This window comes from Gossypium arboreum, chromosome 2, assembly GCF_025698485.1.
Source record: "Gossypium arboreum isolate Shixiya-1 chromosome 2, ASM2569848v2, whole genome shotgun sequence".
Lineage (NCBI taxonomy): Eukaryota > Viridiplantae > Streptophyta > Magnoliopsida > Malvales > Malvaceae > Gossypium > Gossypium arboreum.
Window position 1 is genome coordinate 108,338,853 of NC_069071.1, and position 20,831 is coordinate 108,359,683.

A 20,831-nucleotide genomic window follows, 5' to 3' on the forward strand; every position below is an offset into this window, starting at 1 on the left:
CATAAGCACTGGAGGCAAGAGATTGAGAAGCGTCAAGCAAGAAGAAAGGTGCGTTTAGATGGAAGAGAAGTGGGGTGAGAATCGATGACATTCCCTCCTATATCCAACACTTTCATATCAAAAAGATTACTTGAAGAGGAGAGTCATCAGATTAATGCTACGCATGACAAAGGATTAGAGTAAAGGAACCTTGAGGGCATTCGCCCTTACGAATCGGGAAGCTCTCTAAACAATTAGATTGCGTAAGAACTTCCTGTAGTTTTTAGGAATTTTTCAGAGTAATTCTCAAAACATTCTTGCTACTCTAGAGCCTAGGAGTAATAGGATTACATTTGTGAAATAGGATTATGATTATTTATTATTATTTTAATAAAACATAACTTTTATTAATTCAAACGAGTATTGCTTCATTTTTATCAATCAATATTCTGTCAAATTTTGACAATTCTTATTCTTTCATTCATAGTACATAAATAATTATTCTTAAATTCATTCATTCTTTGTATATTCTTTATACTTCTCAGATCCTTAGATATCAATGACATGAGCACTGATATATCAAACCCTGATTTCTCTCGCAAGCAAGACATGTGTTTAGAAGAATCTCAGGATTTTGAAGATGTCCAAGATTGTGATGTGTCTCTAGATCTTTCAAGGATGGTGAAACAGGAGGAAAAACAAATCATGCCACATAAGAAAGAGGTAATAGAGAATGTAGCCCTAGAGGAAGGGAAAGAGGTGAAAATTGGGACACTTATTGCCGAAGACACAAGGCAGGAACTGATTGAGTTGCTACGTGAATTCAAGAATATTTTTGCATGGTCCTATCAAGATATGCCAGGGTTAAATACCGATATTGTGGTGCATCGTCTTCCGATAAGATAAGATTGTAAGCCAGTACAACAGAAGTTGCGAAGAATGAGGCCAGATATCTTGTTAAAAATAAAAGGTGAAGTCAAGAAGTAGTTCCACGCAGGATTCTTACAAGAAGTGAAGTATTCAGAGTGGGTAGCTAACATTGTACCAGTTTCTAAGAAGGGTAGGAAAATACGAATATACGTTGATTATAGAGATCTAAACAAATCTAGCCCAAAAGATAATTTTCCTCTGCCACACATAGACACTTTGGTAGACAACACAGTGAGATATTCGTTGTTCTCTTTCATGGATTGTTTCTCAAGGTACAATCAGATAAAGATACATTCCGAGGACATAGACAAAACCACCTTCATAACTTTGTGGGGTACCTTTTGTTACAAGGTGATGCCTTTTAGATTGAAAAATGCAGGGGCAACATACCAACGAGCCATGGTGAACTTGTTCCACGACATGATGCATAAGGATGTTGAGGTGTATGTTGATGATATGATTGCCAAGTCACATACAGAAAAAGAACATATTGAGGTCTTGAGAAAATTGTTTTTGAGGTTGAGAAAGTTTCAGTTGAAACTCAATCCAGCGAAATGTACCTTTGGAGCTAGATCGGGAAAGTTATTAGGCTTCGTAGTCAGTGAAAAGGGAATTAAAGTCGACTCAGATAAGGTTAAAGCCATACGAGATTTGCCTTCACCACGTACTCAGAAGGAAGTTCGAGGGTTTCTAGGAAGACTAAATTACATCGCTCGGTTTATTTCAAAACTAACTAAGATGTGTGACCCCATCTTTCACCTCCTTAGAAAGAACAATCAAGGTATTTGGGATGAGGAATGTCAGAATGCCTTTGATAAAGTCAAGCAATACCTGCTAAACGCTCTAGTACTATCTCCACCTAGTCCAGATAAACCATTAATTCTGTACCTGTCGGTATTCAGCAATTCCATGGGATGTGTGCTTGGCCAACATGACGAGTCAGGAAGAAAGGAGAAGGCAATATACTGCCTCAGCAAGAAATTCACAGAATGTGAGATGAGATATTCGCCAATTGAGAAATTGTGCTATGCTTTAATTTGGACGACTTGAAGGTTAAGATAGTACATGCTGTATCATACTACTTGGCTCATTTCAAAACTTGATCCTTTGAACTATATGATGGAGTCAACAGCATTGAATGGGAGAATGGCAAGATGGCAAATTTTGCTTTTAGAGTTCGACATAGTCTATGTGAGTCAAAAGGCTATAAAAGGAAGTGCGATAGCAGAATTTCTGGCTAGTAGAGCTCTAGAGGACTATGAGCCGTTGAATTTTGATTTCTCAAATGAATAGTTGATGTGTGTAGCAACTACAGAAGATGGTCTTTGGAAGATGAGCTTCGGTGGGACATCCAATGCAGTGGGAAATAGAATTGGGGCAGTCTTGATATCCCCAAATGGCGATTATTATTCGTTCACGTGCAAATTAGATTTTGATTGCACGAACAATATAACCGAGTATGAAGCATGTATTATGGGACTCCGAGCGGCTATAGAGCGAGGAATAAGAACCTTGGAAGTATATGGAGACTCTGCGTTAGTTATTTACCACTTAGAGATGAATGGGGAACAAGGGTTCTTAAATTGATCAATTATCGAAAGATAGTTTTGGGATTACTTGAGGAGTTTGATGATATCACTTTCAATTATATCCCACGAGACGAAAATCAGATGGCAGATACTCTGGCAACTTTGGCTTCAATGATCAAAGTAAATAGAGAGGAGGAGATGAGACCCATTCAGATGAGTATCTTTGAGGCTCCAGCTCATTGTTGTAACATCGAGGAAAAAGAAAAGGATGATAACCCTTGGTATTTGGATATATTGTGATATGTGAGAGATCGTAAATATCCAGAACAGGCGACCGAAAATGACAAGCGAACTTTAAGGAGATTAGCTTGCGATTATGTTTTGGATGGGGACATCTTGTACAAAAGAAGAAAGGACCACGTATTGTTGAGATGTGTTGATGCCGTGGAAGCTAAGTTAATCTTGAAAGAAGTTCATGAGGGTGCTTGTGGGACACGCGCTAATGGTTTCACGATGGCTAGACAAATCATGAGGTTTGGATATTATTGGTCTACTATAGAAGGGGATTGTATCAATTATGCCAAGAAATGCCATAAATGTCAGATTTATGGCGACAAGATTCATGTGCCACCTTCACCTCTACATGTTATGACTTCTCATGGCCATTCTCCATGTGGTGCATGGATGTTATTGGACCGATATCACTGAAAGCTTCGAATGGGCATCGGTTTATCTTCGTGGTAATTAACTACTTTACAAAATGGGTAGAGGCCGCCTCTTATGCGAATGTTACTAAGTCAGCTGTGAGTCGATTCTTGAAGAAGGAGATCATTTGTCGGTATGGAATGCCTGAGAAGATCATATCAGACAATGCATTGAACTTGAATAACAGAATGATAGCAGAGGTTTGCGACCAGTTCAAGATCAAGCATCACAATTCTTCTCCCTATCGTCCAAAAATGAATGGGGCAGTGGAGGCTGCCAACAAGAACATTAAGAAAATAGTGGGGAAGATGACTGAGACCTATAGAGATTGGCATGAGAAGTTACCGTTTGTACTCCTAGCCTATCGAACATCTGTCAGAACCTCTATTGGGGCAACCCCATTCTCGTTAGTTTATGGGATGGAAGCAGTGTTACCTATTGAAGTAGAAATACCTTCTCTTCGTATTTTGACAGAGATAAGGTTAGATGAAGCTGAATGGGTTCAATCGCGATATGATCAGTTAAACTTGATTAAGGAGAAGAGGCTAAGAGCCATTCGATATGGTCAGATGTATCAGAAGCGAATGATGCGAGCTTATGATAAGAAAGTTCGACCAAAAGAATTCTACGGGGGAGATCTTGTACTAAAAAAGATCATTCCTATTCAAAAAGGCTTTAGGGGGAAATGGATGCCGAATTGGGAGGGGCCGTATGTCTTAAAGAAAGCTTTTTCTGGCATTGCATTGATCTTAATGGAAATGGATGGGAAAAGTTTACCCAATCCAGTGAACTCAGACTCAGTTAAAAAATACTTTATCTAAAGAAGAAGAGAATCTAAGGTGAAAACCCGCAAAGGGCGCCTTGAGATTTAAAAAAAAAAGAAAAAAAATAAAAAAATGGAGAGGCCAAGGTGAAAACCCGCAAAGGGCACCTTGTGACCAAAGGGGTTTTGAGTTGAAAACCCGAAAAAGGGCAGCTCAAATATTGAAGGGCATACGGTAATCTTGCTATACCTGATTCAACCAAAAGAGAAGCACGTTGCATTTTGGGGCATCAACAAAGTACTTTGGATCTTTTAAACACAGGTTGAACTCGAGAAAGTCTTCATGGAGCTGGTGTATAAACGCTCAAGCGGCGATATCTAGGGCATCTAACTTTTGTCCTGTTTGCTATCTTTAGATTCTTTTTCTTCTCAAAGATAGGCCTTCAGATTAATTCCCTTTGTATTTTTTTTTGACAAATTCATTCAGATCTAAAGATTAAATTCATCTTCCATTATTCTTAAAGTGTGTTGCATTAAATAATAATAGATGAACTAAATGATTTTCACAAATGAAGTTTTGTTCATTACTCTGGAATTTCTAGATAATACAAGAAACTAAAATGGAACAATTTTTTGAAGAATTCACGTAAGTAAGGTTCGAAAGAACTCGAGGAAATTCTTTCTTCAGTCCAAAATGATGATTGGACAAATAAAACGATTCGATCTTAAGAGAAGATCATCTTACAAGCATTTTGATGGTCGTAGCATTTGAAGAATGGTACAAACCCACGAGTTGAGTAAGAATGATATTGCAGGAGGAATAAAGAATAGTTTTGATGAAGGAATGAGTAGTGACGTCTAGAATAGGGGTCATATTCATTTTGCATTACAACAGATTTAATTAGGAGCATTTGACTCATTTCATCCTAATCATTAGGCATGAACTCATACATATTATACAGGTTGTGTCCTTCAAGGGACAATGAAGATTGGTGCGCCTTAACCTCCTAAGCAGTAGGAGAGCAAATCGAGGATAGCAGATTTGGCGTCTCTGTATTGGCAGAGAGCAGATCGAGGATAGCAGATTTGGCGTCTCTGTATTGGCAGAGAGCAGATCGACGATAGTAGATTTTGTATCTCTATATTGGCAGAGAGCAGGTCGAGGATAGCAGATTTAGCGTCTCTGTATTGGCAGAGAGCAGATCGAGGATAGCAGATTTGGCGTCTCTGTATTGGCAGAGAGCAGATCGAGGATAGCAGATTTGGCGTCTCTGTATTGGCAGAGAGCAGATCGAAGATAGCAGATTTGGCGTCTCTAATTGGCAGAGAGCAGATCAAAGATAGCAGATTTGGCGTCTCTGTATTGGCAGAGAGCAGATCGAAGATAGCAGATTTGGCGTCTTTGTATTGGTAGAGAGCAGATCGAGAATAATAGATTGGTGTTCCTGAGTTTTCAAGAAGCAAGTTGAAGATAGCCAATTTGACACTCCTGAAGACATCAGACTACCTTTGGGGAAGATGAGGATCAAGATTTTGAGACTTAGCCAGACTGGGCAAATTTGGTCCTTTTATAGTCTTTGCTCGATTCCTATCATATAGAAATAAGCAAAGAGGGGCAGCTGTAGCAACCCAAATTTACCTGGGCCCATATATTAATAAATAAATGAACAAATAAATAAAAAATAAATAAATAAAAGTTTATTTATTTCAGTCCAGTTTACAAACCCAATACTATAGCCCACTAATCCATTAACCCGTAAACCAGCTAAACTACCCAAAACCCAGTACCTGGCTACAACCTAATCTTTGGCCCAAAATCTATTAACCCCTTAACCCAAGACATACAAAGTCCAAATAGCCCAAGTTGCTAACAGAACACGGAAAGCCCTAGGGTTTCAGAAACCCTAGGCGCCGCAAATGGAAGGCTCCAGAAGCTAAACACCGTAATCAATGCGTCGTTCTATCTACCCTCATCGGCGCCATGATTCCCGGCCTCAAATCTGGCCGTAGTTGAAGCCGAATAAACGCAGATCAGCGCCAACACCATCGTCGTCAGGGCCTAATCATCCTGGTCCACTGATTTCCTCACTAGATACCTGCAAAAGGAAAGAAAGAAACAGCAGCAAACAAGCAAAACAGATATAGAAAGAAATAAAAAGATTTCTTCCTGAATATGAAACGGTGGCTATAAAAGCCTCCTTTGTAACCTGTAAACGGGGAGGGGATTTTTTTGGAAATATACAAAAGAAATATACGCATATATTTACAGAAATAAAAAATATAGGCAGTTTTCATACCAAAAAACAGAGGTGATTTATTTGCTCTATTCTTTTTTCTTTTTTTTTGTTTGCATGTAAATAATGTTAACAATAAGAAAGAAGAGATTACCTGCGTTTGGCCGTGAGGAAGGATGGTTTTAGCCTTCCCACCGCCAGACACTGGTGGCGCGCAGACAACGATGGTCACAAACATCCGATGGTAGGAAGTTCGAGGTCGGGGAAGAGCCCCTTTTCCTCATTTTTCAGAGGATTCAAAAACTTTTTTTTTAAGACTGATTGCTAAATGAATTTTAGGCCTAAGTTTTAGCTTATATAATCTAACAAAAACGACGTCGTTTTGCTTAAAATAATAAGCTTTAAAACGGCGTCATTCCAAGGAAGATCCGCGCGTTGACCCGATGACCCGGGGAGGATCCGCGTGTTTTTGATAAATGGGCAAATTGCCTAATCGCCCCTTCCGTGTTTTCAAATTCTTTAAATTCATTTTAGTTTTTATTTTAATTTAGCCATTATATTTTATATTTATTTCAATTTAACCCCAGCGCCCTTTTAAATCAGTTCTGGAAAGCGGTGTCGTTTTATGGGATTAGGGCTAATTACCCAATGAGTCCCTCAGTTTTAGCTTGTGTTTTAATTAAGTCCAAATATTTGTATTGTTTTGCAATTAGCCCCAGATTTTTCAATTAGATTCAATTTTAATTCCTTTTTATATATATTATTAATATCAAATAGTTTATAATTTTAAAATCTTGTTTATCATACTTTTTTATATTTTACTTTGTTATATTTGCATATATATTTTCATTGTATATATTATTTATTTTACTATGTTTTATCTATTATTTTTTTAATTTTTATCATATATTTATTATATATATTATTCATATTTATACTATATATATTTTTAGTACATATTATTTTTATATATTATAAATTATATTTTTATACATTTTATTTATAAATTTAGCATATACTATGTGTTTTCCTATATGTATTAATTATTTTACTATATTCTTATATGAAAATACTTATTAAATTATTATTTTATATATTTCCTCATATATTATATTATATATATTTTATTACATATATTTTTATTACTATACGATTTATATTATATTTTATTTGTAGATTATATTATGTTTCACCGTATCTCCTTATTGCCTTGTTTTATCACAAAGTATACATTGTTACTTAGTAATTATATATATATTTTTGTAACATTTAGTGCATTATTTTTCTTATATACTAAGTTATTATGCTTTAAAATATAATCTATATATATATATATATATATATATTCTTCATTTCAAAAAGAGGGTTCTCTTTTATCATTTTTTATATTATTTAATATATTTCTAAATAGCTTATTTTTATATTTTGTACACTAAATTTGTTTCTAGATTCTTTTTTATTTTGATATTTTCTAATAGGTTAAATTCCACATATCATCTTATTCTTGCTTTTTATATTCACATAAAATTAGTTAATTATGATAATTTAGATATGTTTGCATGAAATGTTGTTAGGTATGTGTTATACAATTTATACTATTGAATTCACTATATTCCATGTTGTATTTTGTATGTAATAATGCTATTTCGACCATGCATGAAATAATAGCGTATTAGGTAATTTAAATCCTTGTTCATCGCCTTTACTATATTTGCATGAAATGATAAAGCATATATATTGTCATTAGGTTTATTTAATTTCTTATAATATGTAAAATATATCATTATTTTTTAAAAACCAAAAGTCATGTCTTATTTAATTTAAAAAGGAACCTTTTAAAAAAGAGCAAGGCAATGTTTTGAATATTTAGAAATTCGAGAAATAGTGCCTTAACATGCTGGGTTGCGATTTCTCGTTTGTCTAATTATCTAAAATATCCTTTTAAATGAGTTTTACAAATCGCGAGATGATTTTAGTTACGAAAGATTAAAGATATTATGTCCAATCATGCTGGATGTGATGTTTGTACTCTTTTAAAAACGAATGAATCTTGATTCTTCTCTCAAAACATCACGGTTTAAAGGAAATATCATTTTTAAATTCTTTCAAATTTCTGACATTAAGACAAAATTACTCAATTTGGTACCAATTTTGGGCGTTACGAGGTTGCTAATCTCCTTCCTCCTACGTAACCGACTCCCGAACCTATTTTCTCATAATTTCGTAGGCCAAAATGTTTTATATAGTAATCCAATCACACTTTAAAAGATTGGTGGCGACTCCCGTTTTTGTTTTTCAAAGGTCGATCCCTGTTTTTCAAACATCCCCCATAAAAAAATAATTTCGACAGCATGAATAACATATGAGTTTAACTGGTGTATCATCAGATACCCTTAACATGATGCAGTACTTTTAAACAATTTGTTTCTAACAATACATCACAGAAATCATGCTTTCAAAAACCTTGTTATTTGTGTTATTGTTTATACTTGTTACAGTTACTTGTTATAAGAACAATTTCAAGAACCTTGCGATCGGACCACTTCACTTTATATTAAAGCTAGGTACCCAATTTTGGTAAAAGAAAATTTGCGACCAGAACACTTCATATTGTATTAAAGCTAGCCAACCAAATTTGGTTAAAGAAAAATTTAAGGTGGAGAGAAAAAGGTACTTCTCTTTCTTGCTTATTAATGCAAAGCTAATATTGTGTGTACAAATGGTGGAGTGGTCTTCTTTTCATAGCCAATTGTAAGGCAACTTGGTGCTAAATGTCGCCCTCTTGTTGGTTGGCATGAGAGGTGCCTTCGAGGTGAAGTGATTATTATGTAGGCCGTTTTGTAGAGAATAAAATTTTATATTATCCTCCAATTGAGCTTTTGTTTTGTTCTAGTGAGCTTTATCAATGATATATATAGGTTAATCGACTTCAACTCTGTTGCATGCTTTGAGGTCATCTATGTTCCCTCGTGGTTAACTTTATGTTTATTCTCAACAGGGTCAACTAAAACTTCTAATAGGGCAAACTGACACATTATTTTAATACGACACAAGTTAACTGGGGTTAAGGATTGGACTAAGATATACAAATGAGGAGTAAAAAATAGGGAAAAAAATTAAAATTTCGAGTTAATCGGATTGAATTATTCGAATAAGCTCAAATAAGTAATTCGAGTTTTGAGTTCGAGTTGAATTTAATTATACAATTCGAAAAAATTGAATAATAGATTGGTATAAATACCTCTTTGGTCCCTGTTAATTTTGAAAACAGACAAATTAGTCTCTCTCAATAAAAATTCAAAACAATTTTTAAAATTCAAAATATTTATAAAATTTAAAACAAAATTATAAATAATATATTTAAAAATATAAATTTAAATTTTTTCTAAAATAATAATTTTGGACTTAAATAAGTTAATTAGCGATTCAAGTTTATCATACTACAAGATCTTAGTTTTTATTATTTTGCTTTGAAAAAGTTTCAAATATATATAGTTTCAAATTTATGTGCTCTAATATGGAATTAGTTATATTGTGATAAGATTTTAATTTGAAATGTTTAATTTTTTTAATTTAACTCGAACAATTTCACTCTATTCAACTTGACTCGATTTTTATTTCACTTGACTTGATTTGAAAAAATTTCAAATTGAGTTAGAATGATAAAATATGACTTGTCAACTCGATTGACTAGAAATTTTTTCACTCGATTTGACTTAATTTAATCAAACACTCACCCCAAATACAAGCCTGTGAATTACAAAGTCTAAAATTAACTAAAATTAAAGTGAAAAGACTAATTCCAAAAGTTGAGTAAAGTATAAAAACTAATTATATAATTGAATTGAAGTGCAATATACCTTGCTACCTAAATCCCTTCATAAACGTCTAAAAGTAGAAAATTTAGGGAGGATGAACGATAAGGTTTTTAACAACAAATCTCCATGAAAATACAGCATGCTTAACTACTTGGAAAGTTTCCAATTTGTCACGTGGGATTCCACCAAACCAACCTTATTTTCATGTTGGAATCCAAACCCGAAAGCACCAACTTTGCATTCACTCCCTATGCATTTCTATACTCATCATCATCATTATTATTATTAATATATTGAAATACCATCTTTTAGCTTCTTTTTCTTTGGGAAATTTATATTCCACATTTAATAATACAGCAGAAATTTTGTAAATGTCTAATTCAATCATCCCACTTATATTTTAATAATTTTTTGGTCCACAAGGTTGTGATATGCCATTAAAAAAAAATTAGGGTGTACTTAAATTTAAAATCTTTTGAAGGGTCTTACAATTTTAAAAAAGGGTTAGATTATAACATTTCTATTTTAAGATGGGTTAAATTAGATTAAAATTTTCTTGGGAGGTCAAAAGATAAATTTATTATTAAATTTTTCATTTTTGAGTGGAGTTCAAGGCATCTGCCAGCTCTCTTGTGCCGCCGATGGTAGTATAGGTATTAGAAATGAATATTTTAAATAAAATGAAGAATTCTTGCTCTGATTTTTTATAGCAATAAAGTACAAAATCAAATTCATACATCTAGACGGTCACACAAGCAAAGCTTAGGGACTGACCTTATATAATAGGGATGGAGTGAAAACCTAGGTCCAAATTTGTGCTAGATTCGGGGAGAAAAAGTGTTTTTTTAAATGCAAACCTTGGAAGTTAAATGACAAGATAAAAGAATCTTAAAACACTATTATTCCATAAAATGAATCTGAGCTTTCAAACCAGCAACATGGTAGTTTAAGAATTCAATGATATTTAGAAATGGATTGAATTCACTCAAAAAATTTTAACTTTATAAGTTTTATTTTATCATCTTAATTATATTTGAATTTTTTGAATTGAACCGGTCGAATTGAGTGAAATTGTTCAAGTTAAATTAAATAAATTTACACATGTCAAATAAAAATATTATTACAGTATAACAAATTTTATGTTAAAGCACATAAATTTGAAATCATAAATTTTGAAAAAATTCAAAGTAAAATAATTAAAAATAAGATATAATAAATTTGAATCATTAATTAGGTTCCCAAAAATATTATTTTAGAAAATTTTAAAATTTTAATTTTTATGTATATATTTAAATTTTTATAAATATTTTGAATTTTTGAAACTTATTTTGAATTTTTTAATTTTTTAGAGAGACAATTTTACTTATTTTTAAAATTGAAAGGGATCAAAAGGATATCTATACCAATTTGTTATTTGAATTGTGAAATTCAACTCCACTCGAACTTAAAATTTAAAACTCAAATCAAATTATTCAAGTTAAATTAACTAATTTAATTCAATTAATTTAAAATTTAAAATATTTTTATTTTTTTCAAAACAAGTTAAATTTTACTCAAATATCACCAAAACCAAAACCATATAAACACAAAATACAAAACAAGGAGAGCACTGCATTTGCATCATCCCCACTTAACAATAAGATGATTGGTGGTCAATGAATCGAATCCCTACTGGCCAAACCAAATAAATCAATAAATAAAGGCAAAAGCATAAGAGAGATCCACCCAAACAGACCTCCTTTATTATTATTTTCGTTATTATTTTATTTCATTTTCCTGTGATTCTATGAACAAAGCAAAGTGGGTTCTGGAAGGAGTGGTTGTTTTGGGTTTCATGGATAAGGGGAATCTAAACTAGAGTGAGAGTTAGGGTTAAGAGTTGGTGCCTTATTGGACTTTTACACATTTATTGGAAAATAATGCATTTCTTTTGCTTTATTTATAGTGTAATAGAGTGGAGTTCATATTATTACAAGTTTTCAAATTTTATTGGATTTCATTTTTCAAATTTTAACAACTTATTTATACAAATTGCTTAAAATTTTACCTATGATTTCTCATCGTCATTTTAATAAGAGGATAAATACGTTTTAGTGTATTTAAACTCACGTCCTTCTGCATAAATAACAATATCAATGTTAACTAAACTATGATTCAATCAACCTAAATTATAAGAAATTATTTGAACTCATTCAATTAAGTTTATGCATATGCTTATGTTCTAACTCGATTTGAATCACAATTGGATATTAAAAGGTTCCCAAGTCTAAACTAAAATTTGATTTAATTCGATGATCTATTTCATTGATCATATTAGTAATAAAATATTTACAAATTTTATATTAATATTCATATTTTAAATTAAATTAAATTAAAAATAATCTGTATTTTATTATTTAAAACAAATTTTATGAAATCGATTTGAGGTAAAAGTTCATTACCCAAAGCTGCCAATGAAAAGATCTATGGCTTATTCATCTCGTGAAAAGTAAGTTTTGATCTTGTACCCAATTTCAAACTCAATTACTTATACTCGAACTTGAGTTAAATTAAAAATTATTATATGAGTTAAAAGATAAAAATATATATTAAAATTAAAATTCAAATAAATTCACAAGCTATTCAAGTCAAACATTAGAATAATTGAAATTTAAATTATAGTCAAATAACTTGTAAGCACGTGAATCTATAATCTATACTATACATAAAGTGGTTGGTTGAGTTGATATCATAAGTTATTCTCACCTTAAAAGATAATTAATATCATTAAAATGATATTTTTTCATACTTTTATATAATCTTCAAATAAAATAACTTAGAAACATTATCTAGAAACTGAACACAAAACCAATAAATTCATATAAAAAACCTTTAATACTCCACTAATAATCATTTGTTAATATATTTTTATAAACATATTTTTAATATAAAATATTTTCTTTTACCCACATCATGGGTGTGATAAAATCTATTATTATTTAAGTATTTCACTGAGTTAGTGTCACTTTTAACCGATTATCAACTTAATTATGAAATTACGAAATATTTTTATTATAATTAATATTATTATGATGATAATTTTATCTTTTCATACTTTCATAATATCTTTAAATAAAAGTACAAATTACAAATCCAATAATCGAACACATGTTCCATAGTATTAAAATATAAGTTTATTACAATTCTACCTATAATCATTATTAAATAAATTTTAAAAATGTATTTAACATAAAATATTTTCTTTCACAATAATTTTAACATCATGGGTATGATAAAATCTATTATTATTTAAATATTTCACTGAGTTGGTGTCACGCTTAACAATATGACCAACTCAATTATGAAATTATAGAAATATTTTTTAAAAATATATTTAATAGTATTATAATAATATTTTTATCTTTTCACACTTTAATATTGTCTTTAAATAAAAAATAAAATTATAAATCTAATAATCGAACACATATACGAGAGTATTAAAATATTACTATTCTACCCATATTCATTATTAAATAAATTACATTTTCATTCGCCTTTCAGTGTAACAAAATTTAGATTTAATAACACAAATGGGCTCATATCTATTTTTGATTTTATCGTGAATATTAACCCTCCTGACAAAAAAAAAAAAATCAGATTGATAACTTTTTTAATAAAAATTAATACAAATACAATTTTAAGTAAGCAAAAAGAAAAATCAAACTAGTATAATAATTTAGACTAGAACCTAATAACCAAACTAAAATCCATATATACTACCAGCACATAGTCTCACACATATAATTACTCATGACCAATAACCTCCGTGGCAAGCCTTTGACCACGTCTTTGCATTTTCTTGTTTATAAGAAGGCCGTATCTCATTCAGAAGTGTGTCAACCTAAGAGCGAGTAAATACTCAGAGAAGAGAGAGAGAAGATTATGGGAGGCCAAACGCCATACGCAGCTTTGAGGAATATGTTGAACAAAGTGAAACCATACCTGTCAATGGTGTCTCTGCAGTTTGGATATGCAGGGATGTACATAATCTCCATGGTTTCTTTGAAGCATGGCATGAGCAACTTCATCCTTGCTACTTATCGTCATGTTGCTGCCACCATTGTCATTGCACCCTTTGCTTTTCTTCTTGAAAGGTTCCCCCTTCTTCTCTGTCTCATTTTCTTAGATCACACATTTGTTCACAATCTAGTATATATTATCCTCTTTGAGCACTCACCGCTCCCTAAAGGCTTTATTATCGGAAAAACTCCTATACGTAGAGGTCCCGGTTGGTTTAAGTGTTGAGGGACAATTGAGTTTCCTGCCAATATCACTAGATTGCGGGCATGGCGCGGTGTGATGTTGTCCAGTAAAATGAGAATACCCTCTCACTCATCTCACACCACATTCATAATATTAATTTCTTAAACCTTAACTTTAGTGCTTAGTTATCACTGCTTTACATCCTTCTTTCTGCAGGAAAATAAGGCCAAAGATGACCCTCCCTATCTTCCTCAGGATTGTCATTCTCGGTTTCCTCGAGTAATGCTCTAAAAACTCTCTTCTTTCTTTGTATCTCCATATGTATCTAAACTGCTTCTACATATGTAAATACCTGCATAAATACATATATACCTATATATGGTTTCTGATCATGAAACTTATTGATCTCCGATTCGAAAAGGCTTTACACATTCATGCAAAGATGATGATTTTTCTTCAAAGATGATGATTTTTCTTCGTTTAGCATATATGTATATATGATACAATGGAAAAGAAAATGGAATATTGTCAACTGCAAACCAAGAAGGCAAAGGTGTAATCGATGTTGTTGATTTAATGAAACAGGCCAGTGCTTGACCAGAATTTATACTTTTTGGGAATGAAGTACACATCAGCAACATATGCGTCGGCTTTCCTTAACATAGTTCCTGCCGTTACCTTCATAATGGCAATGATTTTTAGGTGAAATATTCAAACCAATATCCACCACCTCAAATAGTTTTCAAAGTTCCATTATCTTTATTCTTTTTCCATTTAGTTTTTTGTATATCCACACACTTGATATTGGTACAGTCAATAGGATATTGAAGGCATTTATCGTTGTTTAGGTTAGAGAAAATCAATGTGAAGAAGATAGGAAGTGTGGCAAAGATTATTGGAACTGCAATCACAGTCATGGGAGCAATGGTGATGACTTTGTACAAAGGTCCCATTATTGACTTTGTCAAGTCCGGAGGAGCTATACATCATGGAACTACCACTGAATCTGCAGATAAACACCGGGTTGCCGGAACAATAATGCTTGTTGGAAGCGTCTTTTGCTGGTCAAGCTTCTTTATTTTGCAAGTGAGCCAAAGCATTCTAAAAAAATGAAAGTTGATTAAACTTATTTATGAGCTAATATTGGGTTATGATTTCGGGTTCAGTCCTTCACATTGAAGAAGTACCCGGCTGAACTCTCTCTTACAGCTTGGATATGTTTCATGGGAATGTTGGAAGGTGCAGGAGTGTCCCTGGTTATGGTCCGTGACCTGAGTGCCTGGAAAATAGGCTGGGACTCAAGGCTTCTTGCTGCAACTTACTCTGTAAGTGCCCCATAAAAAACCAAGCAGACACATGTATACTTGACCATTTTAACATATATTTGTGATTTATTAGGGAATAGTGTGCTCTGGAATCACGTATTACGTGCAAGGAGTCGTGATCCGGGAACGAGGACCGGTATTTGTAACATCTTTTAGTCCTCTATGTATGATCATCACTGCTGCACTAGGGGCCATTATTTTAGCAGAAAAACTCCACCTTGGAAGGTATTGAATTTTGATCTTCAACAAACATTGGATGATTATTAGAGATACTTAATGCAGACAGTGACAGAATGCATTCTGAAGTAGCTTTTTTTCTGGCTGTAGTAACCATTAAACAAATTAGATGTCTTATTCATCTAGTGGATTCTGTATTGGTTTTCCCTCTTCTGATTGCTCATTTTTGGTTGATTTCAGCGTACTTGGAGCCATTATTATAGTCTTAGGGCTTTACACTGTGGTGTGGGGTAAAAGAAAAGATGGTAAAAACACAGAAACTGATGAGAAAAGCAATGGCCTGCAAGAATTGCCAGTTACAGACAATGCTAAAGCAATCAGTATTGATGTAGGCATTGATGGAGCTGACAAAATTGTTAATATTCCAACTTCAAAGAACCCTTTTTAGCACTCCCAAGGGATAGAAAATACTATGTAAACCATCCCATCTCTCTCCATCTCAAAGACAAGTAATTTCTAGCTTACTTATCATCTTTTTGCTTGTACTCTAAGGTCTTCAAGTTGGTGAAGTAAAAACCACGATGAACCGTTGCAGTTTGCCTATATTTTTGTACAAATATTCCCTTTCTCTACTTTTCTTTGGCTTAAATTCATCAGATGCTATAACGAAAAGGATCTACTGTGAAAACCAAACTATAGGAATCAAACAGCAAACTTGTTCCAGGATTTGGACTGGCATCTCAAGTAATCAAGGGTCATCATTTGTTCAAATGCATTGGAAACACTTAGGCAGAATCAAATTCTGGCACAAAAGCCTAATCTTATGTGTAAGTGCTTTGAAATAGCTGTGGAGTGAAAAAAAGTACTCCCTAAAATGTACCCATGCTTGAGGCTATCAATTCACTCTTTTTAAGGTTTAGAGAAAGTTAAAGCTTTCATCACAAGGATAAATTTTTTGTGGGTTTCTTTCAATACGGAAGTACTTTTAGAAAAGTTGCTCGCTTTTTTAAAAAAAGTGATACCTAATGATTTAGAACTTGGGTTATAACTTTTGATGAATTCATACGACTACTCGGACCAACAAATGTCACAAAGCAGTCAAATGATAAGTATCAGAGAAATTGGTGAAAGTTTTCGCTATCTACACTTCAAACTTTTTAACCATGGTGGCATGGACAACCTACATAGCATACATGGAAAGTTATTTTAGTTGCTCGGATCAATTGTTAGGGTGGATATTTTTTTTTTTGGAATCAAGGATGGGTTATATATTTCTTTTGAGTGCATAATGTTAAGGCTATTTTTGTTGTTAGACTACTTGACGTGTAATGTGATGTAAAATTTACTATTCTTAAATAATTTTTTTTGTGAAAAGAAATAAAATAGTTGAATTACATTATATTAAATTGAGCAAAAACACCACTTGCTTTGTCAGAGTAAAGAATTGCTAGCATCAACTTAGGAGGATCATCAAACACCTCCAGGCCTTCTTTCCCTTCTGAGACCATTTTAGCTTTACGACCAGCAGCTTGGTTATCCTCTCTTAAGACGTGTCGTAAACGCTAGTGTCCAACATACATAAAAAGTTGTTGGATCCGCCTGATTAAAGCATAACTCGATGCTGTCGATGGAGTGTCTTGGAGAACCTTGACCACCTCTAAGCGATCACTTTAAATCGTCACCCTTTTGTACCTGTGGCCTTGAAGAAGAACCAGACCATCTAGAATACTCCATAATTCAACATCAAATATTGAACACTACCCCAAATAACAGTTGTACCCCAGAATCCAATCTCCATTTCTGTTATATAAAACTCCCCCAGCCGATGTAGTTCTTGAGTCTGTCTTAACGGCACCATCAGTGCTTAAATAGACCTAATTACCTGACAGAGAATTCCCAAATCTAGTTTCATGCTGCACTAACAAGTCTTCATTGTGAGTTGAGTCACCTATCGTCAAATGTAGTGGTCAATTCAGGTTAACTCCGCACTTAAGGAGTTTGTTTTCTAAGCAATTTAGTATTTTAATTTACGTTTTCGATATTTAGGCCTTAGGATTAAATACTAATAAAATAAGTGTTTTTAATACATTTTGTAAGTGTTGTGATCCAATAGACTGACACGAGCCTTTAGTGGTACTAATATGCTGAATTGAGTGTGTAAAATAAAGATATAAAGACCCAATTGACGTGGAAGCAAGGGACGAGTGATGCACAAGTTTCCTGGGACATCAAGGCACAAAACAAACGACTAAGGCAAAACATGTGTGTCGTGTCATGCCATAGACTGGGTGTGGAATGACACAAGTCGATGTTCTGTCCAAGTTTATCGAGGCTATTTTCGTTTGTGCAATCAACCTTATAAGAAGACTTAGGACATGTCGAAGACCTAATTTTGGCTGCCAACACTTCTATAAATAAGACATTAGGGGTTTGATATAACTAAGTCATCCTAGACGCCTTCAAAAACCTTAATAGTTTAGTAGTAGGATTAAATTATTTTCCTTTCGGCTTTTCATAACTCTTTTGTTTTTCCTCTTAAAATTAGTTTTGATTCAAGAGTTTATTTATTTAATTGAAGTATTTCAATTTACTTTTTCTTACATTTGATTTAATTTTTTTAATCCAATCAATCGATTTGCTACTTCATTCCTCATTCAATATTCAATCCATGATTATTCAAATATCTTTTCTCTTTCAAATTGATTGTGCTCTTCACATGATTAATTCCATTGGATTTGGGGTTATGAATAACAAGAGTGGCTAAATCCCTTTGGGGAGATTAATGAGTGAATGAGGATGTGATTAACGGAGGATTTAGGGTTTCTCACGAGGGGTTAGTTGCTATGAATTACGTATACTTAAACTACTAGAATTGATAATCCTAGGAAGTTATCATAGGCTAGACGAGGTTGAGAGATAAGTGAAATTGAGTAAATTATAATTTATCCTAGTTGAGAAAGTGAGGTCAAGAGATAAGCGAGTATCAACCAATCGATTAGTTAATTAGAGGCTGAGAGCTAATAATTGATTAATCAGTAGCTAATCCACCGTAAAACCAAAATCCGAAGTTAGTTACAAACCTTAAAGTGAGCTAATCTTCCTGATTGGTTTATGGATTTTAAGTTGTTTGTTTATTTTTCTTATTTATTTATTTTTATCTCATTTATATATTTTACGATTTCTCGTAATATAGTAATTAATTAGTACTATTTGGACTTATTATTATAAAAGTGTTTTAATAATTTATTCCAGCCTTCTTTGGGTACAATCCTCACTATACTTCCAAAGTATTTCATTGTACTAAACTATATTACAATTTGACCCGTGCACTTAGGGATGTCGCTGTTCTAAATTCTTATATTTTTGGTGTAACACCCCTAACCCTTATCCGTCGCCAGAATAGGATTACAGAGTATTACCAAGCTTTATGGACTAATTACTAATATTTCATACCTTTATTATACAAATAAAAAATCAATCATATGACACTCATATTGTCCCTTAGATGGGCCCTCGATGCCCAAAATACACCTTAGAAGTAAATCGAGACTAAATCGGACATTCAGGAAATTTTTCCCAAAATCTTAAAATTTTTCTTAGAAGTAAGGGACACACGCCCGTGTGGTCAGATCGTGTGGCTTACACGGCCAGGTGACACGCCCGTGTCTTAGGCCGTGTGGGCATTCGATGTGAGGCACACAGCCGTGTCCCAGCTCGTGTTCAAATTAGGGTAGCTACTGACTTGGGTCACACGGCCAACCACACGCCTGTGTGCTAAGCCATGTGTAAAAACCTAGGTATTTTGTTTTGAAAGTTTAGGTGCAGGAGACACACGGCCAGACCACATGCCCATGTCTCTGCCCGTGTGGACGAAAATAGGCCATTTTAAGGCCACTTTTCTCACCCTTTATGATATCAACCTATACACAACATTTCAATACATCAAATAGCTTCAATCAAGCAACCAAAACAAGCCAGATTCATATTTATACATACGATAACATTACAAAACTCATTACCTAAACTTACTTCATAACTCAATTCATTAATTTACCAAAATTTACTACTAGTTACATGTATATGAGTATGTATACATGTGTTATTCATAACCATACTTCAAATTTTAGTTCTTTTCCACACCAACCCTGTACATGACATATAAACCATAAAAGTATATAACAAAAGCTATCGGAGCAATCTGGATAGTTTGGCACAATGTGTTGATCCGATCCTCCAAACTTCTTGAAAATCTACAAAGAATATTAAACAACACATGTAAGCTTATTGAAGCTTAATAAGTTCATTAAGTTAAACATTGATCTTACCGAACTTAATATAATAAATTAAATTGTAAATAAATCATATATTCTCCTTGTCAAACACAACATAAACCGATGAACATACTTCCTTCAAATCAATATCAACAAAAATCAATAAATCTTTCAATTTCTATCACATAAGTCTTTTACCAATTCTTGCAGAATCAAAGAATGGCTTACGAGTATGAGTACATCGTTTTATTTATGCCATAGTCCAATTATGGTCTTACATGTATGTTGTTATGGCCCTGCCATGGTCTTACATTCGCAGTGCCATAACCCAGTTATGGTCTTATTATCAGATTGCAATAGCCTATTATCACTGCCTTGGTCCAACCATGGTCTTATGTTCATAGTGCCATAACCCAATTATGGTCTTATCCGTTAATTCATTCTTTACATTAATGTCATAGCCTAGCTATGGTCTTACATATAAACATGCCATGGTCCAACCATGGTCTTATCCGGCAAATCATCCTTTACCACAGAATCAAAGAATGGCTTACGAGTATGAGTACATCGTTTTATTTATCCCATAGTCCAATTATGGTCTTACATGTATGTTGTTATGGCCCTGCCATGGTCTTACATTCGCAGTGCCATAACCCAGTTATGGTCTTATTATCAGATTGCAATAGCCTATTATCACTGCCTTGGTCCAACCATGGTCTTATGTTCATAGTGCCATAACCCAATTATGGTCTTATCCGTTAATTCATTCTTTACATTAATGTCATAGCCTAGCTATGGTCTTACATATAAACATGCCATGGTCCAACCATGGTCTTATCCAACAAATCATCCTTTACC

At 33.2% G+C, this 20,831-nt stretch overlaps 1 protein-coding gene across 1 annotated transcript; it reads left to right on the forward strand.

Annotated features, from left to right (window-relative positions):
- Positions 1-13,801: 13,801 nt before the first annotated feature.
- Positions 13,802-16,627, forward strand: LOC108459787 (WAT1-related protein At4g08300-like). The gene is made up of 7 exons (XM_017759190.2): positions 13,802-14,091; positions 14,417-14,479; positions 14,786-14,902; positions 15,049-15,286; positions 15,367-15,525; positions 15,599-15,750; positions 15,943-16,627. Exons 1-7 carry the CDS (start codon positions 13,880-13,882, stop codon positions 16,148-16,150), a joined length of 1,149 nt encoding a protein of 382 aa, XP_017614679.1. The 5' UTR covers positions 13,802-13,879; the 3' UTR covers positions 16,151-16,627.
- The last annotated feature ends 4,204 nt before the right edge of the window (positions 16,628-20,831 follow it).

Excerpts from the sequence above, each read along its gene's own strand:
- LOC108459787 (XM_017759190.2), top strand. The coding sequence starts at position 13,880 with ATGGGAGGCCAAACGCCATACGCAGCTTTGAGGAATATGTTGAACAAA. Across the intron at positions 15,287-15,366 it reads CAAGCTTCTTTATTTTGCAA|TCCTTCACATTGAAGAAGTA; the intron begins GTGAGCCAAAGC and ends TTTCGGGTTCAG. Across the intron at positions 15,751-15,942 it reads GAAAAACTCCACCTTGGAAG|CGTACTTGGAGCCATTATTA; the intron begins GTATTGAATTTT and ends GGTTGATTTCAG.